A 23,684-nucleotide genomic window follows, 5' to 3' on the forward strand; every position below is an offset into this window, starting at 1 on the left:
GGCGGCTCACGCCGTTCCCGGGAGCCCAGCACTTGTGGCTCCCATTTTCGGACGAACCAGCCGTGCCCCCGCCGCAGCCGGCGCCGCCCGCGCCCCGCGAGCGCCACAGCGCGCCGCCCGCGCCGCCTTCCCCTCAGCGCCCCGCTTCCCGCCCCGCGTTGCTGCGCAACGGCCGCCCCGCGCCCGGCCGCGGCGCCAACGGCCCGCGCGCGCCGCCGCCGGCGGCTGGGCCGCGGCGCGCAGGGCGGGCGCGCATGGCGGCCCCGCTGACAGGGCCGCACATGTTTACGGGCGGCGCGCTGCCAGCAGGCGGAGAAATCCGAGGCAAAAGCTGAACAGGATCGCGGGCGGGAGCATGGATCAAGGGCCCTGGGAGGCGGCAGGGCCCTCCCGCGCCCAGGCTGAGCAGTACGAGCGCTGCGGGGGGAGTGGCACTGCGGCTACCCGGGCACCCGCCTGCGCTCGTCTTTAATGCGACAGCGAACGGCCTGTGCCTGGGGGACAGAAGTCGGTTTTCCGAGCGAGTCACCGTGGTCTGTGTCTGTCCGGCGCTGTGGTGTTTTATGGGGGAGAGCAGGGTGTGAGAGGCTGGAGGAGGCCAACCAGATCCCCCGTGTATGCGTGGGGGAGGTTTTTCCCAAAGCGGACCGAGAAGGTGAGCAAAAGAAGTTATCCACAGCTGACTTGGTCTGAATTTTATTGAGGAGAAAATGGAGCCGTCAGAACCGTTACCTTTTCTCCTCCTAAGAAGCTGAATAGAAAGGGCATCTCCAAAAAATCTTCCAGCGAGGGATTTTTCTGAACAACAAAACAAGCAGCTTCAATGAACTGTGTAATCACTAGGAAGTGGGAATATACACAACCCAAAGTATAGGAGGGTTCCTAGTCTCAAACTGGTGACCTAGCTTTCATCTGATTTAATTAAAAGATCTTTATGGTTTACATGTTTCATGAATTATCGGGCTATCTGGTGTTTCCCTTAAATTTTGATTGGCAGTGGGAGTTAATTTGAAGAGCTCTTATGGCTGAAGTGGGTTTGGTATGCAAAGTGAAAATGTGTTTTCAAAGCAGAGCACATTCACCTGGAGTATTAAGAATTTATGCAAATAAAACTATACTATCCTATGATAGTTACCAAGATGATCAAAACAAAATTGCTTAAAATTATACCTATTGCTTAATTTATTGGATTCCATATTTTTATTGCTGACATTGAGTGACAGTGGTATTTTTTTCTTCATTTTTACAGATTTACAGTGGAGTTTCAATGAAAAAATCAGTCTGTAAGTACTGTTTTATGTGGTCATGAAAACATGTTTATGTTTTCATGAATGTCTGCTCTAATTGGTGCATTTTGAAAGGAGCAATTTTTTTTTATCTGTTAGTTTGCAAATTCAGCCTTCACTTTAAGAATTGAGCTGACTTCTTTCACACTTCAGTAAGAAGGAGGAAGTGCCCAGTCTTGCAATGTTTTTAACGTGTTTAATTTAACTTGCTTGGGAAGTTCCACCTAAATTAAGACAATTAATGAATACAGTTATTTAATATTTCAATTACCATCTTTCTGTATCCTTCTTTAATTCTGATGTCATTATAAACAGACATTTCTATTATTACATCAGTGAATACAAGCAACTTTCAGAACCTCCAAATAGCTTATATATTTATGTACACATACATGTATATATGCATATGCTTCTAGAAAGTGTGTGTATATATATATATTATATATATACTTTCTAGCATGTGCTTAAGCATTTGAATGACAGGCCTATGTTTTCTGCCTCTGTGCTCAAAATAGATGGAAAAAATGAAAAAGCATTTTATTTGTCCTGTGCTACTTTTGTTAAGAAAGAGTGTTTTCCCTCTCTTTTTCTTTCTTCCCCATTCATAGTGGAGACCAAGTTTTGGTCTTAAATTTTACTAAATCATCCCACAGTCTCTCTCAAGAGTGGTTAATTTGAAAAAAAAAAAGTGAACCATAGTCATTATATTATTTCTATTATGAAACTGATGAGCTGACCAGTTCTTCTGGGAAACAAAGCTTTTTAAGAGACATAAATCTGGTAAGTTCTGTGAAATTAATTATTGACTCAGTTAAGAACAACAGAAAACATTGGGGAGAGGTTTTAAAAAAGACATGCCATTCTAGCTAATGTTCATTTTCTCACAGTCCAAGGATTGACTACCAGGAATTCCTTTCCGTACCAGTAAGATTATTTAGAACTCGTAAATGTTTCAGAGCAGTAACTGAAAAGAGGAATGCTTAATCGCTGATGAATTTTGCTACTTCATTCCGACGCATGGCTGGCATTGGAACCTCCTTCAAGCAAAAAAATGTAGCCTTAGCTGCAGGGTGGAATTTCACTGCACAACAGCCAGACGCAGAAGTGACCTTGTGCTCCCCACCCGGTTGATGAGTGGGGCAGAGGCATGTCACAGAAGCGATGATTTTGCTTACTGAGAAGGAGGTCAGAAGGTTGCCACCCCTCCTTTTGAGCAGCATCTGGTAGACAATTTTCTGCCTAATATTGTCAATCATTCCCTTGTTCTTGAAGGTGCCTGACTGTCCTCCCAGCTGGAGTGAGAACTTCAATGATCACTATAAAGCAAAACAAATGCAAAGTTTACAAAGGGGGTGTGGAGAAGGCAGGTCCCCAAATAAAGAAGTTGGCAGGGGCTCAAATGCCTGGGATTATGAGAGGAGTGGAACACACACACGATTAATGCACATGCTGGTTTGAATCCTAAGGCTCAAACAATTACATTTGTTGCACACGAAAAAACAAAGTGAATGACTACTTGAATAGGTTTTGTTATAAAAAACGTGGTGATTAAATGTGCAGAAAATTTAGGGTTTATTTGCTTCCTACTGCTGCTATACTTTTTAAGAGGCAAGAAACTGAAGTATAGCATCGGTCTGGGAGGAGATGAGAGAGGAGATCTTGCCTCTAGTGATAAAAAGCTGTCATTTGTGGACATGGGGAAAAATTATTCAGAGACTAAAGAAAATTAATCAAGAATTGCATTCTTTCCTTTCAGGCACACTTAAAAAAAAATGGTGTGTGTGTGGGGGGGGAGAAAATGAGAGATGGCCAAGGCAAGTTTCTGGGTCCTACAGCAAAATAAATATATGCTGCAATGTGGTCTGCTCCTCTGACCACAAAAAGCACACCTTCAGTTTAGAATGGCTAGTGCTTGTTGCTTGTTGGCAGCTTTTCTTAGCTGACTGATCATGTTCCCTCACAGAGACAGTTTTGGGACCAGCAAGTGAGATGGTTACTGGGTAACTGGTTACTGAGAGGTACTGAGTAGTGCCTCCCTGAGCCTTAGGAAAGAACCCATTTTTCAAAGCAGAAGGGATTCTTTCCACAGCTTTGTATCAGGCAAGCTTCAGTCATGATTAGGATATAAAGTAACAAGAGCTGAATAGAACAGAACATCAAAGGGAGGAGTAAATAATTATACTAGAAATTGAGAGTAAAGTACTTAGCTGAAAGATAGATTGTGTAAAACATCTGGAAAAATATGTATCATAAGAAAACTCTTACCAGAAATTTATCTGTGTAGATTAGTTGAGTCAGTGCCAGGGAAAGCTAGTATTTTTCTGTGGTTAGTACATAGCATTACCCAGGTGATCTACTGAAAGAAGTTAGACTGTTTATTCAAGATGAACTGTAAAGCTGTTGCGGTAATTGGTTGTCACAGATCATTCTAGAAGAACTTCTGGAGGGCTGTATATGTCTATATATATTTATACATTTATCAATGGAATTGTCTGTCTTTTTTAATATATCTGTAGATCTGCACATAGAGATTTGTTTTCTGCAATATGAACTGATTGCTAAGGTGAAAGACAAGGAAGCAGCTGGAACACTTCTGCTATGATGGAAAGCTATATACACAAAAGGAGTGTGAATGTGCACATTAAATTCTAATAAGCATAGAAATCATTGACATGTAAACAGCTATTATTACAGTCACAGCCTAAACTTTATTTAGAGGAACATTATGCTGCAATACAGTCTTCAAATATCCCTGTTTATCTAGGTGTTACCATATTATCCTGTATATCACAAGAATTTACTAGATGTCAGGAAGTAGCTCTGTGCCAGAATTGTTCAGTGGTTCACCCCGAGTGCTAAGACAGAATCTGAGGGGAGAAAAATGGTGCCAATAGATTATGGTTTATGTCTGGCTTAACTATCTGTGAATATAGGAGAATAAAGATATTGAAGAGTATTGTATCTAGAACTCACTGGCTGTTTAGAAAACTTTCTCATACTACAACTTACCTGAGAAGCTGTAAAGGACAGTATGAGTTCAGGTATCCATGCTATTTCTACTACATGTCAGACAGACTGAAAGAAATGGAGCAAACAGTCATTTCTTTCCTTTGCTTTTATCACACACTGTGAGAGAAGTTATTCTTACTACAGCTCCAATCTGGCTTGCCTGGAAAGTGCTAGAAATCTTTAACCAATCTGTTGTAGAGTTGTCAACACTGGCTTCTCATTGCATTGATAACCTAGCAGGAGTAAAAATCTTCAGCAGCTCAGGTTACAAATCAAAAAATAAATATTCTTCTCTAAATCCCTTCTTGGATCGCCTTGCCCACCTCCCCAGTGAACTCTGGACTACCCTTCCTTTTCCTTCCTGACCCCAAAGCTATTCTGCCATGTCTCCTTTCCACCAGGATTTGGTTACACCCTTCCTCCTCCATACTGCACAGCTGTTCCAGAGCTGCCTTTTGTCCAGCACAGCTTTGAGAGCCTGGACCTGCCACAGTCCCAGGAGAGGAGAGGCAGCACCTGGGGTGTGGAGCAACCTCTGCAGAAGGAGCAAGGCCCCCTCCTGCAGGCCGGCAGCCTGAGATGCTTCCTCATTGTCTCCAGGAACCTTTCTAAACCTTTTCCTCTCCCTCCTGCCAAACCAAAGAAACACTTCATCACTCAGTTAGTAATATTTGAAACAATTATTGTTAAGCTGACAATTAAAAGCTTGATTATTGGTTCACAGTATGTGCTTTTACTTTTATCCACTGAAACATTAGACCAATAAGTGTCAAGTCATCTGTATCATAAACTTAATGCTGGAAAAAAAATGACCAACAACCTGAATGCAAAGTTCAAAAAAGGGTGAATTCTGAGGTTTCATTAAAGCTAACAGGCATGTTCTGATTTGTACAGGCCCAAGTATACTTCATTATTTTCTACAGGAGATCATACAGTCCCCATTTTATTTTGTGTTCTGCACGCTAGCATATATAATCCAGTTTAGTGATAATGCATCCATTGTAGCTATCACTTACAATTTTGATTCTGTTTGTGCCACAATTAAAACAGAGAGATACTTGAAAAACTCTGTGCAGTTTCTTTATATTTATCCTAGCAGAAGTCAGGTAGGAATGTTACCTTCAGTGTCATGATTATAATATGGAATACTGTGGATTTAGGCCATCACAGAAGATCACAACTAGTTTGAAACTAAAATACTAAAATAATATGTATTTGAAATACTTTGAATAATGAGGTATTTGAGTAATTCCATTTCTAGATATCTACGGCTTTGAGGTATAAGTGTGAAGGAACTGAGAATACCATTTAAATTCATGGTGGAATTCATGTTTAAAGCAAACCTTAAACATAACTTTTATCTTCATGATTAATTCTGAATTCAACATAGAAATAAAACAAAAAAGAATGTATCCACTGCCAGTTTTTTCACAAATTCATCCTTTGTATAGCTACAGCTTAAAAAAATAACAATTGATCCACTAACCAGGTCTTACGAAGCTAAATATTTGGCACACACAAAAAAAGAGACGAGTGAATCTCTCTCCTGTAACAACTGTTTTCAAACTTGCAAAGTTTCAAGCGGACAGATTCTTACCAATGCACCTGCAGGCATACCTACCACAGGCTTTGGTCAAGTTTTGCTAAACTTTGGTAATAAAATTGGCTGAAGCAACATCGAACTGTTACCCATAAAAGCCACAGTGAAATGTCTGCAAATGTCACTTCTAGATGTATGCGGAAATAATACTGGAAAATCCGTTGCACTAGAATCTGCCAGTGGTTTTGTCATGGATCTTTTCCAGAAATATAAGGTTTCTGGAAACTGAAAGATTTAAGGAAAACAACTGGTTTGTGGGGCAGGATTTTTTTCAAAAGACAAATTGAAAAATGAAACAACTTCCACAGTTATCTATGAGAAGTAAATTCATTACCAAAAATAAGCTTGTTATTTCTGTAAGAATGGGTACTATATTCTGTATAATTTACTGCATAGAGAGCACAGCATGTTATATTTCAAAATCAGTAGAAATCATTAGGTCTGACAGTGACAAATTAACCTTGTATTAGAAGTGAAGTTTGGCTCCATGCTGACATAATATGTGTATGCTTGGTGTGTTAACATGTGCCCAAAACAAGAGTGCATGTGGGGAAAGATATTAAACACTGAAAATGGAACAGAAGAGTGTGTGTATGTGTATATATATATATATATATATATATATATATATATCAGAATCAGGAATAACATGTAAATGAAAATTTAAAATATTTCTAGAGAAAAAGGTTAGGAAAAGCATGTGAGATTCCTAAGTAGAACTTTAATCTCAGGTTGAAGTAAATGGTATAGAAGCCATGTAGAAATGTATATATTATTGCAACAACTTAACCCCCTAAGTTTTAAAACAAAATAATTTAATGTAAAAAAAATCAGAAAGGTATTTGAAAGCTTAAAGTGCAGAAGTACTAAAATTTAAACATGAGAATTTTTTCCCCTAACCATCCTGGTTCGCTTTGTCTCGGCTTGTCATCTCGGAAACAACGGTCTCGTCTCAGCTGTCTTCCCGACAGTCCCATTCTTTCCAGTTCAGATTCGGGGGCAGCTGGGGGTTCCCAGCCCCGCCACCGCTCCGGCCGCGCCGCCGGCCGCCCCCGCGGGCCGCGCCGCCGCCGCCCTCCCGGGCCCAGAGCGGGGCGGCCGCTTCCAACAGCGGGCAGCGCCGGCGGGCTGAGCGCGGGGTGCGCGGCGCGGCCGGGGCGGCGCCCCGCGACCCCGGCGTATCCGAGCGGGCGCAGCTCCCGGGCCGCGGCGCCCTGCGCAGCGCCTGGCGTAGCCGCGGACGGCGGGAATCCAGTCCGGGTTTTGGTGCCGGGGACGTCGGGCTGCGAGGAAGGGCGAGCCGGAGCGGATCCCGCTCGCTCCGCGCCCCGACAGCCGTGCCGCGCCGCGCCGGGCGGGCGGGCAGGCCGGCGGAGCAGGGCGGCCGGAGCAGGTGGGCGAGCGGCGGGGCGGCCGCGCCGGCAGCGGCAGCCGGCAGCGGGCCCGCCTGGCCGCGCCCGCGGGCCCCCATGGCCGCGGCGCGCCCGCCGCACACACCCACCGCCGCCCGCCGGTGAGCGCCGCCGCCGCCGCCGCCCCTTCGGCTCGGCGCTGCCTCCGCGCGCCCGCGGCGGGGCCGCTGCCCGCAGGCTGCGCCGAGCGCGGCGGGAGGCGGCCGCGCCGGGCGGAGGCACCATGCAGGCGCGGCGCCTGGCCAAGCGCTCCAGCATGGGCAGCCGGCGGCTGAGCGCGGGGCCGGCGGCCGCGCAGGCGGACGGGGGCCGGCCGCCCAAGCCCGAGAGCGCCTGGAGGCCGCCCCGGCGGGAAGGCTCCGCCGCGGCGCTGGAGGAGGAGGAGGAGGACGAGGATGTGGTGGTGGAGGAGGAAGAGGAGGAGGAGGAGGGCGGCGTGGCGAGCCCCCCGCCGGCGCTGAGCGGCCACGGCAAAGGCCCCCTCAGGGGGGGCCTGAAGGTACGTCCCGGGGGCGGAGGGGGGGCAGAGGCGGGGGCTGGGCCCGGCGGCGGCGGCAGGGCGGGGGCGGGCCCGGGCGGCGAGTGCCGGTTGCCGGTTGCCCGGCGGCGGCGAGGGCGCGGGGCGGGGCAGGTGGGTGCCCCGCGCCGGCCGGCGCGGCGGTTGGCGCGGCCGCCCCGCGCCGCCGCAGGGAGCGCGCGGCGGCCGCGCACCCACCCGCCGCCGGCAGCCGCACGCGCGCGGGGCGGGGCGGCCGCGCCAACCGCCGCGCCAACCGCCGCGCCTGCCGGGGGCGGGGGGGGCGCTGCCCCGGCGGCTCCCCGCGGCGGAGCCGCGCTCAACAAGTCCCGCGCAAAGCGGCTGAAGCCGGTGCCGCCGCGGCGAGCGGGGGAAGCGAGGCGCTCCGTGCCGCCAGCGCGGCAACAGCGAGGGGCCCGCCGCGGACAGCCGTCGCCCTGCTTCCCGTTGTTGTTCTTCTTTTCTTCAGGACTTTAAAAAGAAAACCCATCCAAACAAACATTTTAACGAAAACTGAGAGGGCGGTCGAAACGGCCCGTGCTGTGGTTGAAATAAATGTGTGGGGAGTTGCTGATATTTGAAAGAGTTTGAGGCTGAATAAATACTTGGTTGAAGTGCGTGGCGCGAGGCTTGTTAGGGTGGTCGAGATTTTCGACTTGGCCGTTCTCAAAGATGTTTCTGGGAGCAGAGTTGGAGCTGTGTGCGTGTTACCTGGTGCGCAGTGCTGGGAAGGGCGCTAGAGGAATCCTGCAGTTAGCAGGCAACCACAGTAAGGGTGCTTAAGTAAGTGATTTAAGTTATATTTTTGTTTTGTAACCGTATTTATAAAAAGTTTATAAATGTTGGAATACTGTGTGGAGGCCTAACTCAAATTGGTTTATTTGGTTAGTATGAATTTGGGGCTGAAAGTTCCCAGGCAGAGGTCCTACAAATTTAGGCTTAATTATTTTATCATGAGGGAGTTTCTGTAATTACCATTCTTTGGGGCTAACCCAGGGTGGTAGAGTTCAGTCTATGTGCAGCTCTACAGAGTATTCATGTGATAGATACGCTGTGATTAAGGACTATAGAGGTGTATGAGTCTACGTAATAACTCTTAATTAACAGGCAATAGAGCTAGGTCTTACTGCAGTGCCATGTTGACACTGGAGTCTTCCCTGTATCCACAAGAAAAGCTAAAGAAAAACAGCAGAAATATGAGTTATCTCTGTATTGTTTCCATGAGTTTGGTACAGCAGTGGCCAAGTTTGCTCACTGGACTCTCTGAGTAACTGTTCAGTGAGATTGTCAAATACTGTGACACATCGTTATGGTCTGGATGGGTCAGGCCATCCATACCCTTGAGGCCTCCAAGCGCTGAGACACTGTGACTGCTTTGTTACTACAAAACTATAGGTCTGATGCTTGAACCACAGCCTAAGGATGAAGGACACTGAACTTGGCTTGTGGTGCCGCAAGTCTCCCAATGGCGCTGAGACCGTCGATATTGCAGAAGGCTTAGAGAAAGTTACCCTTTGTATTTAACAGGAAAATAAAGTAATGCAGAATTCTCAAATGGAGAACAGTAATCTGAAATACCAGTTGGGTTACATAGCTATAGTCTGCATATAATATGGGTTATCTGAGTATACAGTTCTTTCTGTCAGCACTGACGCTTTTGAATAGTAGGCCTGTTAATAAAAGTTAAAGTAGTTGGGGTTTCTGTCTTGCATTGAAGAGCATATATACGCATAAGTACATGTAGCTACTTCCCTGGAAAGTAAATCTGCCTCATAGATGAGATTACTGGAGTAATGTGTATCAGGCTACTTTTAGTATACAAAATAGAGTCAAATCTTCTGTGCATTGTAGTTCAATAACTAGGTGCTGGTATTTACTGTCTTTGGAAGAATATTTCTAACTGTCATGATATACTCAAATTTGGGTTCCTATATTTACACTTTAAGTACCATAAAGAATGGAAAATGTTATAATTTAACATTTTAAAGAAAGAAAGCATCTTTGCTTTATGTTTATTTCTTTAGAGAATGATAGTGTAGGAGTACATAAAGCTTAATCTAAGAGTTCTTCTAAACATTTTTAAAAGAACAGATTAAAAGTGAATAAAGTAGATAAAAACGAATGCAGAGAACTGACTGCGAAACTATGAGATAATAATAGGCCTTGCACAATATATCTGTCAATATATCAGTGAAACTGGATTCTTGACAAACTGAGAACTGGCATAGGATCAGGAGCATTTGACTCCCTGACCCAGGACTTTTGAGTTAGGGTCTATGGACAAAAGTGAACTCAACTGATACCCGCTGTTGAGGTAGTGCATTAATTGATAGAGTGTCAAATATACTACAGAGCAAGAGCGTTAGAACTAAGGCAGACTTGAAGTGATTCAGGTACTGCTTTTAGAATATACTCTCCCCATATAATGTGATTAAAAAGAAGCCTGCAGTGTTTTGTTGTGTGGTGTTGATAGAGGTGACACACATGTATACACGTGACCTCTGTGCCCTGTGGTAGAGTGGCATTTTAGAGCTGAGGGCTCATGGGCTTTTCACAAAATCACTTCCACAGAATGCATTGCAGTAGCCCAGTTCAGTGTGGGTAAAAGTGTAGATGAATGTATTGTAGAACCTGTACTGGAATTATTAATTAAAAAGGTGCCTGAGAATTTGGTGCACATCAAGGTGAAAAGTATTTATGCCATCAAATCTCGCAGCCATGTTTTCTACAGTGTAGGGAGGTCTGCTGTGTAGTTGCACCAGTTTCTGTCACTCTAAAATATGTGGAGAGAGATAGGAAGCAGTAATTCCTAAAGACAAGTCTTATGTTTCCAGTTTTCAAAGTCTTGCAAAGAGAGAATAGATAAAAATGAGACACAGAGAAGACCAATACAAGGCTTCTGGAAGATACAAAAATGCTTCTTTGTATCACTGTAGCCACAGTATAATATTGTATAACTTAGAATTCAGCTTTATCTATAGGGAAGTGGGCTCAGTTTTGCCCATCTAGCAAAGTGAAGTTTGCAACACCTTCAGAGTGCAAGTCTGTGTTAAAGATTTCTGAGTGGGAATGGCAGATGTTGGTAGGAGCCTATTCTAAGTCCAGTAAAAAATATGCTTTTGGATATGATTTCTTTTTAGATAAGAAGGCTTAATATATGGAATGTAGAAGAATCTCCAAAGCTTCTCTGGAAGAAATTGGATGTCTTCTATTTTTATGTACTGTTTTACTTGGTTGAATTCTCTTTCTTCTCCTTTGCTCCTTTTTTTCTGCACTCTTTGTAAAGCCCAGTATGAATTCATTATCAGCCTTGAATTCAGAAGTTCAGATTTAATGTTTGAATGGAGTATAGGCTTGTACTTGGGCAAAAAGAACTTTCTGCTTGATTAGAAAAGGCTATTTAATTTAGCTTTCTTATGTGCATGCAAATATCTTCCAACAGGGCATTTGCAAGATGCAAAATTCTTCAAACACCAGATTTACTCAGTGGTGGAGAGATTTCTAAAACCTGTTACAAACTTGCATATGAACCTAAGAGTAAACTGAAATTTTCCCTCTGAGACTAATGTGATAACTGTTAGTATTAATGGAAATGAATTTATAATGTCAGAACCCCTGTTCTGATCTTGGAGCCTGTTATGTGAGGCTTTGTACAAACACAGAAAAAACAGATAATCCTGCTCCCTATTCTGTAAAGCTGAAGGGTAGCACAAGAGATAACAAATGGCTATTGGTAGACAGCAGAAGATGAGAAAACTATAAGATGGCATTGGCAGATTAAAACCAGTAGCTCAGCCATGTTTTTGTAAGTAAACATTTAAGTTTCAAACATCGTTCAGTTTCCTACTGTCCTTGGGTGAAATCTTGACTAGTGAAGTTGGTATGGAAAATGTGTAACTAGACTTGGGACCTTTCTCCTGATTAAAAATAAAAAAGTTTATACATAGTATATTTGAGTGGAGGCAGAAATGGGGGTGGTAAGATTTTAAGGTGTTTTTTTTTTCTTCCACTCTCCCATTCTAAAGAATGAATGGAAATAATTTGCTGGGTTTTGATGTTATTTATTTATTTATTTGGGGTTTTTTTGAACAAAGACCAGACACAACCATTTTGCCCTTAAAAGGAACTGTATTTGAAAAGTGTGGCCATGTGAGAATAAAGAGGTGTAATGGAGCCGCTAGCTTTTTTGATCCTTATTTGTTAGACTGCTTGCAGTCCAGAGTGAATTCAGTTTAGAGTGACCAATTAGTTGCTTTCTTGCGTGCAGTATATACCATTAGACAGGTGAATGCTGCTCCATCTTTTTGTACTTGAGAACTAAACATTGAAGCAATGTTCTTCATGGACTGGTCATCAACATTTGTAATATGTTACCTGTGCCTGGCCTGGCCTGTCCCTGTGCTGGTCTTTCTAACCTTGCTTCTGATCTGAGTTTACCAGGAGGCCTAATGGGTCTACAGCTCTCCTTTGTACTCACAAATCCTATGCTACTATGTATTTTCCAGCTGTTAAATTTGATCACTGAAGTATACTGGGGTTTCTGAGGGCATCACAGAGATCTTAAAAGACTGGAATAAACCTGTGCCTTGAACTGTGCTGCTTGGCCACATAAAAGATTCAGAATTTTGTTGCTTGGACGGTAGAGAGCATGCTGGTCCCAGCTGGTGTCTGCTCTGTAAATACTGTTGTGGATTGAGCAATGGTGTGTGGGTTTTTTTTGTTGTTGTTTTTTTTTTTTTAGTTTGTTTTGTTTTCCCTCAGGATGAGAATGCTTGTTGGCTTTCTGATCCTTACCCTCGAGTATTTGTAATACTTTCAAGTGATTTATTGAATGACTTGTGGCTAAAAGTAGTAAGCAGCTTGACCATTCCTATTCCTTGAGGTCAATCAAATGAATAGAGAAGATTGCTGGGCTAAGAGAGAATGCTATTAATATCTTTGTTTATTTGTGAAGATTAAATGCGAAATGTAAAGTAAATAAAAAGAGTATGCATTAGCTCCTATGCTGTGCACATCAGCTTAGATTTCATGGACATGCGTTATCATCTTTAACTGTAAGATGTTGCAGAACAGCATGTGTAAGAATTTGATGTTACTGGTACTGATGAACAATCTGCAGTTTGATCACATTAACCGTTTTGGCAACTTGTCAAACTTTCCGATTTGAAATGATGATTGTGGTGACATTTGTCTCATTGTATTAAAAAGTACATGTGTGGGCGGTATTTGTTGTTTGATAACAAAACTTATGAAGACAGGATACCAAACAACTTCTGTTATTTGAACTTTGGAGAAAAATGCAGATCTTTTACTGTCATTTTTAAAAAGGACAAAAAAAAAAAAAAAAATCAAACTTCCATAAAATCTTAACCAGGCTGAAGTGGGAAAAATCCCACTAGTATAAACAGAACTGGAATTTAGCCTGATACCATAACCATATGTGTGAGTCCATTAGTCTCCTAAAACCTTTCCACAGCAGCCCTAATAATTTTTAAATATTGCTTCAAGCACAGTTACAATCATTGGACACGGAATCAGTGAAGAGGTAAAATGCCTTCATGATTAGATACTGAAGTGTGAAATTATATAGCTTGTCATTTTACTGTCTTTAGTGTATTTTTTAACATAATGGCAAAAAGGTTACTTGAACTTTAGATAGGCAATGCAATTATGACAAGTAGTCATAAGATTGGATGGTTACTTAAAAAATTTTCTGCTTCAGCAGATAAAGTGGTTAACACTTGCATCATACTGACACAGAGAACAAATTGTACAATACCCTTATATAAATGGGACGTTGTAAAGTTTGAACTAAACATTTGAGCTAACTTGACCTTTTATACATACATGCATATCCCTTTGAAATAACCAAAAGAAATTATTTGGATTAAAAATGCCTTTGCATATTTTTTTTGCAAGTCCTGTTTTAATTAATTGTAACTAATGTAAGTACTGTCAAAGGAAAAATCTGGAACTATTTTATTACTATGAAATACTTCTAAAGAAAATACTCTGGTACAGTTTTTGCTGCTCTTACGATCTAGGGTACTGGTTCCTCACATGGAAAATGGTCAGCTTACAGAACTCTATGGAAAAAAAGCAAAAAACTAATAAGAAAGAAGTGTTGGTTGCTGAGGATTTACAGTGATGCTTTGCTTCAAAATGTGTAGGCACGATTACCCTCGCTTAATGCAGCAGGAAAGTAGTTTGTTTTTCTGTTCGTCCTGGTGGAGCCTTCTGCCTTGGCAGAACAGGGTGCTTTGTGCTCTGAGCACTAGGTAAAACCAATTGGTGGTGTTTGGTGCATGGTGAACTGGTTTAATACCTCATCAGCACCAAAAGCATTAAAGCATTCGCCTTTCCACCTTTCCTTCTTTTTCCAAGTCTCAGGTGTGCACACACCTTTGCATGTGCCAGAATTCATTGGGTGCTTCTGTGAATAACTTACTAAAACAGCCGGACTTGTCAAGCATCTTGCATAGTGCAAGGGAAAAGACAAGATCTCACGGGTAAGGCACAGATAACAAGGCAAAGGAAAGGGAGAAAAGGGAGCGAGACTTCCTGCCGTTGAGCTGACCAGCTGGGCTGCCTGGACTACAAGCTTAGATTGATTTTGGGTTCTTCACGAAGGCTTTTCTCCCAGGAGGCCTACGGTTGCATCCTTCTGGTTTGCCAGTGGTTTGATAGGGGGTTGGTTTCTTGAGTAACTGAAGAGGCTAAGGTCACGTCTGAATTTTGGATATTTCCACTAGTGTTATTCCATGGCTTCCAGGGATAACTGCTGTTGAACGGTGTTCGCACATGAGATCAAACTTTTCGATCCCGCTTCTCTGTGTAGTTAAATGATCATCTCTACTCCTGTGAGAGGAAAACTAGTAATGCTTTTATCTGGAGTCAGACATAGCTTTGGGAGACCCTCTTAACTGGTAGCCACACTCCTTGTTTATCTCCTTTGAAGGATCATGCTTTCTACTTCCAGAATCTAGATCAGTTAGAGGAGGTAAAAATGTGTGCATAATACCGATTTTGTTATATCTCATTTTGGTAAGGATCAGCACTGGCCCATGTTGCTTTCATTCACAGTGCCTATTTCATCCAGAAGTTACAGCAGCTGAGACAACTGAGATTTCCTCCGTTTTATTTTACTGCAGTCTCATTATTTAAAAAAATATTTGAGTGAAGACTCTTTTCCCATCTTCTTTGGACAAATAGATGAAAATTTCATGCCCTTACAGAGGATCTTCCATCTGCAGTCTTTTTAGCTGACTTCTTAAAAGAAGTCAGGTGATAGGTCCTGACATTAGAAATCAAACACCTCTTCATACCTTGTTTGCAAGACATCTTGAAAGTAAATCTAATACGCCTTTTTTTTTGCACTAGCAATGCGATACTATGTATATCTATTTAAACAGAGCAGCAAAGCTTTCATTGCAGAAGAACCACACAAGCCTGCAATAAAAACACCTGATTTAACTGTACTCAGTATTTACAGCTTTTAATTACAGCTAATAACTTTAGCAGAAATAGAGCAAAAACATTTGGATTTTAATGCATTTCCCTGCTACCCCACAATAATGCATTAATTTTTTATTTTCAATTCCATTTTGCTACACTTTCCCAGAGACAGGCAGACAGACATAGGTGCATTCTGTTCTTTTGCTCTTTACCGCTCTTCAGCCAACCTAGTCTGCACAGTTTGTGTCCCTCTTGTATCCAGTGCACAGCCCAAGCCAAGCCCTTTGCGTGCCCTGACAACATTACTGAATGCCAAAGCATATTCACTTGGCGTGGGATGGCAGGTGCTGTGGAGGTGAGAAGACTGTATTGTATCGCAGGGTACTTTCCCAGTTGCAAAACCAGGCACGTATGCTACTTGGAAAAAATGTGATAATTGGTTTAGTTAATTTTAAACTCACTGTTTTTGAAACCAATAATTGGAAAACCAATTATGGCTTCGCGTCTATGGCTAGCCAAGTCCCTTTTAACTTGCATCCTGTGGAATACCCAAGAGTTCAATGGTGAACATACTTAGCAGTGCTTAAAATGCAATAAAAAGATTGCTAAATGAAAAAAAAACGAACTGTTTCTGGGAGATATGATCCTCCACTTTCCTTCTGTTTAAGACTTTCCAAATTACCTTCTAACTTTTTAGATGTTTAGGGGTAATGTGTTTTTGGAGGTTGGTTGGTTGGTTGTTTTAAAGAAAAAGGAAGATAGAGCTTAAGGCCTCTCCTGAAATCCTTCCAGAAATTTCTGTGTATGGTAGCCAACTCGAAGTGAAATCCAGCTACCCAAGTTTTCAGAGCTCTGACTGGAAAGGACTTCTTTGGGTTTGGATCCACAAGCAGTCCACTTCCATATGCAGAATATCCAAAATTCAGAGTGTTCAAGTGTTTTTTATTGTAAACATTGCAACCAAATTCTGAAGAAGGACTTAACCAAAAACTAGGATTAAAAATCATTAGGAACAATTATATTTTGTATTTATTATTGTAATCTGATTATCTTAGAAGTGATAGCATCTGTATTTACTTTTGTAGGAAACTTGTTAAAGTTGTATTTGGGCTGGAAAAGGAAACTGCCATACTTTCACATATTTATCTCTGTCATTCATCTACATTATAAGCTGTGTAATTCAGGAGCATCTTATGTTGGTGCCGGGAGATACGTTAATTTGCAGGTAAATAATGTATAGCTAGATAAGTGCGGACATGCACTTTAAAATGAAAGCATAGAAACTTCTTGTTTACTCCAGCTGTTGCTGTGTAGTACCATAATGAATCCTTCCAGCATAAGTGTTTCAATTTGTATTTTAATTTTGAAGAAAAAAAAATACTCTAGACACTTTTATATTCAGTGAAATGATGGAGATAGGGACTTTGTCCTAGCCAGGTTGAAAATGAATACTGCAGTCCCACTTTCCTGTTGGAGAGAACACTTACAGTGACCTTAAGCTACATTATCTTCTGTATTGTTAGAGAGCAGCAGTTTACAAATGCTTAAAATGATTAGATTGACACAGTTTGTGTAATGAGCAGCCACTCGTGAAGCAAGCAATTAAATGCAAAGTATACTCCAAGATGTAATAATACATTGAAATTCAGGGCAGAGTATTTCCAAGCATCGTTACAACAATTTATCTTATCTCTTTGTATTCATGTATGAATAGAGATTTATAGTGGAATAGAAATTCAGTTTGTATAATGCAGTCTTTCCTTCCAATGATAATGCTGTTTCAGAGTGGAAAAATTAGATTCTCTTTATGTAAAGAACTCTTAAAAGAGAACTTGAACTGGAAATATTGTATGAAGTAGTAAGAATAAACGAAAACTTTTGTCCTTCCAGGTATTTAATTTAAATGTATACATATTTTTACTTGTGCAGTGTTATCTTGGTGGTAAGCTCAGTGTTTCTCATTGCTGTTTATTGTATTTTGCCGTGAACTTTACTCATGATTTCTGTCTTGTTCAGAAGATGTGTAGAATTGTCATTATCTCAGAACATAGCTTCCCTGTTGCAGATAGGACTATGCTTGAAAATAGACTTACAGCTATTGACCTCTCATTTTGGCTGAACTTCTAAAATGTGTATAGTATTAACTATTCATTTCATTATTGTTCTCTATGCATTAATACTTCCTATTAATACTGCTGGTCTAAAGTATATTGATTCCTATTTCCTCTCCTCCGTCAAGCTATATTTTTATTCTGTATTGGATCAAAAATGGTGTTAAAGACTTGTTTAAAAAAATCTCATGACTTCTTTGATTTTTACCAGACTGAGTTTTTATGAGTGGTCCGTAACACAGCATGCTAACATCTGTTTTAGAGAATGGAAACAGATGGTCATAAAGCCAAGATGGAAACATTGCTTATAATAAACAATAGAGATGTATCGTAGGTTGGCCAGTACTATGCTGTCTTGTGGCTATTAGTGTCTTTACTATTAATTAAAAGATTTTTTTTTTAATGTGGAATTAGACCAATTGATTATATAGTAACTTGAACAGAAATTAAGAGTTCTTGTCTTTACTGTATCTTCTGTAACAAGTATATAGTTTTAGTATTGTAAATCCACCTAGCAGAATGAAGTTAAAATGTTCTATTATGGACAATGTAGATTCATCCAAAATGGGAATGGTGTGTTGGGTGATTATCTGGTTAGTTTTTGTTGTTGTTGTTGTTGTTGTTTTTTTGTTAGCAAGCAAACAAACAAACAAACCAGGACCGGAAAACAACCGGTGTAGCTTGTAAGAGATCTTGTTGGTTATGGAATGAAGTGACATGGGCTCTCAGTCCATTTAATGGCCTAGTGGGGCACCAATTGAAAAGATGGAAGTATAAATTTAGGATCAAGAGAGAGAAAAGGAGTTTGAAAAAAAAAGTAGAAATGTGGCAATGACATCAGGACCACTAAGATGCAGGTATTATCTGTAAGCAACTAGTTTCTCAAAACGTGTTCCCAGTAAGTTTTTTTTTTTTTTAACAAGTTTTGAATGCAGTAAAGTTACATGCAGATACTTCTCTCTTGCCATGTAAAATATTTTTATAAGTTTTGTAAGTACTTTTTCTTTTGTAAAATGAGCTCTTTAATCTGTATGAAATAAACATAATGGCATAAATAGGCCACAGTCTCAAGATTACTTAATTTACCCAGACCTCTGGGATTCAAACTGTGCAAAGCGGGCTTTCTCAGACCTGTTTTAGTCCTTCCACAGTCCCAGTAGACATGTTAGAAAAAATACAGGTTTGTCAGTGTCCCCAGAAGGTCGGAGCAGCCTACTGGGCTCTTGCTCGTTTCCTGCTGCTTGACAGTAGGATGTAAGCTGTGTTCTGCAAAGCTGCTGTTTGCTGGGTTGTTTCTTGGCAGACAGATGCAATCACACATGCGGCCAGATTTTCAGCTGGTGTAAATTAATGTAGCTTCACTGAAGAAGCTACATTGAGTTGCAGGGTTAGATGCAGTTGCTGTTCAGCTAAACGGTACTCTGTGTTGTCCAACTGCTTTCTTTTTGTGCAATTCCATCATATTCAGTGCCCACAGCCAAACCTCTTGTTGGTAAATTAGCCTTTGAGTTGTTTATAAAACTGACAGCAAAATATGCACAATATGTGGCATGACAGTTCTTTTGATTGTTTTTCTATTACCATTGATCTGCTTAGACCATCACAAACTATGTTTAAACATAAGGTGAGTGCCCTTGATGTGCCCACCTGTATAAAAGTTTTTATAGGCAGGTTAAGATGGCTTATGCCATGAAAAATTATAATGTTCTAATGAAAATACTGAAAATATTAATGGTGTGGTAGTCATTTAGCTGTAATGTGGAATAATAAACTTTTTGAATTAAAAAATAGGAACAAGAAAAAAATCCTAAAAATATAACCTCAACCTAAATATATGCCATTGTCTTGGCAACCTCAAAACAGAAGCTAAAATTATTTCTCCTCTTTTGTAAAGTTTCTGCTTAGAAACTAAAGCAAGAAACTTCTTTCAGTTTTTGTAGGACCAGGCTACCTAACTCTGCAGCTGAAACAGCAGCTGCCCCTCCGTCTGGTTTGGTGGGGTAGAGCTGCCACAACACTGTACTATTGAACTCAGTGCATGAGTGTTTCCAAATGAAGAGGGAGAGATGACTCTGTGACCCGGTTCATGTCTTTGCAGCAGTTCCTGAAAACAGTCTTGCTATTAGATGTTGAAACTTGAAGGAAAGTGAGTGGGAAGCCCCACCACATAAAGAAACATTTTTTTTGAAATGCAGTAAAAAGGCAAAATAAAGAGCATAGCCCAGGTATATACTGGTGTCAGAACTGAGCTGTATGGGTGAAGATGCAAATAATATTGAAATGTCATTTCCAAGCAGTGGCATATCAAAAGTTTCACTTATCCTATGGCAATAAGGGGGATGTTGTCAAAGAGAGGTGACGGTAAAAAAATCAACTGCAGATGAAACAGTCAGATTTAAAAATTGCAAGATCATTTATAACTGTTGTATTTCTCTAACTGAAACATGAATTTCAAGCAGTGTCAGTTGCCCGAGGCCAGTTACAAAGCACCTCATTGAAAGTGAGTTGAATATTACTTTCAGCTTATGGGTGAAATTATGCAATGAACTACATAGAAAAGCAGTTACCTTAGTATAAAATAGCTTTTTTGAATGATAATTAATTGTGTGGATATGGAAAACTCTGGAATTTTTTATCAACAGTGGATGCTGGAAGCAATAAGGTAGCAAGTACTGTGGTATGATGAGAAGACTAGCCAAACCATTATTAAACAACATAATCTTATAGTTTAAGAATAGCTGTACAACAAATGAAAGAGAAATGCAAAGTAGCAGAAGTAAGTTAAGATAAATTGATGTTATTATGTTAATTGCTATCTGAGACAGGTTATATCTGCTTGGACTAGACCCTCCACTACATTTTTGCTGAAACTTGTTACAGATTAATGGGACCACCAAAAAGAATATATGAAGAAAAAAGAGGGGTTCCTGATAAGATGTGACAGAATAGTTAAAGAACTTCACTGGGAAGATATATTAAAAATTGGCTATATTACCTCTGAATTGTGAATGATAATAGTGCAGAACTTGAAAATGAAGTATTCCTTAGGATTCATAATCGATGTATTTACCAAAAAATAAAGAAGTTGGTCTGTCAAGTTACTGTGGCACTTGATGCTCTCTGAAAGGAATACATCAACAGCTGCTTGCAAATATGGTTGGATTTCCTGAAAAGATCTTGTATCCTTCCAAATACGACAGATGTCCCAAGTGGAACTTATTCTTGTGTACGCTGACAAATTGAAAAACTGCTGAACAGGGAAAAGTTAAAGGTGGTGACCAGTGAGTGAAATTCTTGACTATCTGTTCATCACTTGCTTTTAAAGTAGAAAAGGTTCTTCACCTGAATCTCTTTCTTTATGCTGCTAAGGGAGAGTTTAGAAAGATGCTAATAAATATTTTGAAACATCCCTTGTAAACTGAAGGAGAGGAAGAGGATTAGCACAGGCACTTTGTTAGATTTGTTTTTCATTTTTGGCCGTTTAACCGATGGACCTGAACTGTTTGGGTGCAGCTCTGCAACCCTCTCAATACTTGCATCTTACTGCCGGGTTCTGCCTTCAGAGCAAGGTGTGCCTGTGAGGCCCACTCTTTGTGCAGCTTATGCTGCTGCTCGCTAAGTAAACGTTGCTGGCCTCTGCTCCGACTAAGGTGGAAGGCTGGAGCGGAGTATGTGATTATGCAATGGAAAACCATATTGTAAGGCTGGTGAGTAGAAATAGAGTTGTACTCTTCACTTGCAACTTCACTTGGTATTACATAATTGCTGTGGGCTCGGTGTTATAACTTGCATGGTTTCAGGGATCTTTTTTCTTCGGCGTGTTGATTCAGGTCGGTTCTGAAGAAAGCTGAAGGCAGCTCAGAAAGAATCTGTTAAAATCCTCAGACCCTCAAGAAAGGACTTCCTGTAAATCCTTTTAAGGAGTTTTTCAAATAAGTCATTAAATTAGAATTCAAGTTTTATTGTTTGTATATCTTTTCTTAATTCTGAGTGATCACATATTTACTCTTTTGTCTTCCAAGCAAATTTTCATGGTAACGTCATCTATTTGTGTGTGAATAAGTATAAAACAACTAACTTTCTGCTATTTACATTTATAAAGGAATCATTCCATTTTTGTTCCTGAAACAATTACCAAAAGTTCTACAGTAACACCAAAATAGGACATATTAAGTCATTTCCTAAGTATTTACGTGTTAGTGACAACACATAATTTACATAGCTAAACAAAATTACATTGGCAAGATCGCCTTTCTGTGAACTTAAAATAACTTTCACCATTTTTAAGTCTGCAAAACTTTGAAAGTTATAAATAGGGAGATTTGTGTGAAGAATCTTTTATATTTTTTTAAAAAATTAAGTATTTATATATTCATACATATATTTTTGAATGATAAAAAGGAATAGTAGTAAAGTATCAAAGCTGACATAGGAAAGCATTTCTGTTTAATCTCATTTTGTGATTTCAGAGTTCTGTTAGTGTGAAATTGAACTGGCTTTGGAAACTGTCATGGGAATTTTAGAGTGGCTCAGTGTTTGTGCTGTTCGAATCTAGGGATAACATATCCTGGAGTTCTCCACTGTCCTGATCAGTAATAATGTGTCTAAAAATCCATTTTGCAAGTCTCTGAAAGCTTCCACATTTTTCCAAAGTGGCCCCTGTGCTGTGGAACAAGTCAGGATGACTAGGCATTGCTGCAGGCTGCTTTACTGTTGAGCTGTTGCTTTTGTTCTGAGGGGAGAGGGTTGCTACCCCAGCGCATCTCATGGACTTTTGGCAAGTTAGAAGTTGAAGCTTCTAATATTAAAGGTACAGATATATAGAAATAGCAGCACTAGTAGCCACTTCTGGTTAGTACATCTTGCAGCACGTGCTTCCTTCAGGAGAAGCCACGTATGGCCACGTGGGAATCAGGAGACTGAGAGGCTGAAGCAGAGGAGCAGTTTGTAACAGTCTGTGAGATAGGTCTTCCCCCTGAAAGATGAGGAAGTGGCTAGGAACCTGTATTTCAGCGGAAGATACAGGTCCTGGACTTCATTTTATTTGCTAGGAAGAAAGAGTGGCTTTGTTCTATTAGCTTTTTATACTATTGACCTGAAAATCTGCACTGGTTTGTTTTATAAATGCCAGCAGATTGTGTTCCAGGAAGCGTATTTGTTGAGATACCTGTTTGCTTGTTTGATGGGAAGCAGCAGATGTGAAGATCTAGGGAGTGCTGGCAGCAGAAGGGACAACGGTGCGTGGTTGCTGTCTGTTTGCATGCTCCTCGCCACTGTCTCTCAGGAGTAAAGCTGGCCAGGCTCCTCTTGGAGGTCCTGCTAGCTTTAGTCAGTCTCCTCTGCCTCTAGCAGCTGAGTTGGGTCTTAGCAAATTATCTTTCTGCTCATGGAGAAATCCTCCTTTACAAAAACCCAGTTAAAGAATCCAGTAAGTGGCTGTTTTAAGTTCTTTAGTTTCTTGACTGCCTTGTAGAAAGGCATCTGCATAAATTCTGACTGGAATTTTAAAGGGAAGGCAACTAGGATTTCTTTTCGAATGAAGTTGTACAGTACAGATGTATATGCATGATGTATAAGTTATATATACTGTTGCTTAAAGCATTCTAATTCAAATACCTTTTTGGTTTAGTATTAAGAGAAAATTGATTATTCCTTAATTGATTATTATTATTACTTTTAATTTTGCAGACAGCCAGCATCAAGCGTGAAATGACCTTCCCTGCATTTCAACAGGAGGATGTAAAAAGTGACTTCAATCAAAAACTGCCAGATCAGCAATTTCTCCTGTTCACCACAAAGGAGGAAGATTTAAAAACAGCGGAGACCAAAAAACCAAACAGAGTTCATGAGTATGAAAAGGAAAACACTCGTTCTATTTGTCTTCTTGAACAGAAGCGCAAGGTTGTTTCTTCAAATATTGATGTGCCTCCAACAAGGTAAGGGAGGACTTTTTTCTTTAAGTTTATTTTGCTTTTTTAATGTGATATTAGAGACAAGTTTGATAAATAGTGCTGGGAACTGGTAAGACTGGTATTCACTTCCAAACAGTCCAAAGTCAATGAAAGGTTGACTGCTTAAGAGTTATTTGGTGGAAAACTGAAAACACTAGTGGCAGGAACTGAGATCATCTGAAATACAGGACTCTGCATTGCCTTTGCTCTTTGCAATGTGGGAGCTGTGCAGTATGTGCTGTGCTCTAGTCCATTGATCTGTAGTACCATAATGTCTTTTGGAAACTTCATACCAAATAGTATACTGTATCAGTGCATAAGGAAAGGGGTGGTGAGGAAGAAA

At 41.0% G+C, this 23,684-nt stretch overlaps 1 protein-coding gene and 1 long non-coding RNA gene across 6 annotated transcripts in view; both read left to right on the forward strand.

The window, feature by feature from the left end:
* The first annotated feature begins 238 nt into the window (after positions 1-238).
* On the forward strand, positions 239-5,361 carry LOC134136362 (uncharacterized). Its single transcript, XR_009957484.1, has 3 exons — positions 239-655; positions 1,250-1,283; positions 4,697-5,361. It is a non-coding gene; the product is annotated as an uncharacterized LOC134136362 (long non-coding RNA).
* A 2,199-nt stretch (positions 5,362-7,560) lies between these two features.
* The window catches only part of ZNF704 (zinc finger protein 704), a 111,416-nt gene continuing 95,292 nt past the window's right edge, over positions 7,561-23,684 (forward strand). For 4 of the 5 annotated variants that reach the window (XR_009957678.1, XR_009957677.1, XR_009957679.1 and 1 more), the window contains exons 1-2: positions 7,563-7,806; positions 23,079-23,326. Coding sequence is in view for 1 of the 5 variants with exons in the window: in XM_062570250.1 (XP_062426234.1) it covers positions 7,564-7,806; positions 23,079-23,326 (491 nt within the window). In the remaining 4 variants the exon portion in view is untranslated. Of the gene's footprint in view, positions 7,807-23,078; positions 23,327-23,684 lie in introns of all 5 variants that reach the window. The other variant, XR_009957680.1, reaches the window with a different exon arrangement.

Source organism: Rhea pennata, chromosome 2 (genome assembly GCF_028389875.1).
Source record: "Rhea pennata isolate bPtePen1 chromosome 2, bPtePen1.pri, whole genome shotgun sequence".
In the NCBI taxonomy this organism is placed as follows: Eukaryota; Metazoa; Chordata; class Aves; order Rheiformes; family Rheidae; genus Rhea; species Rhea pennata.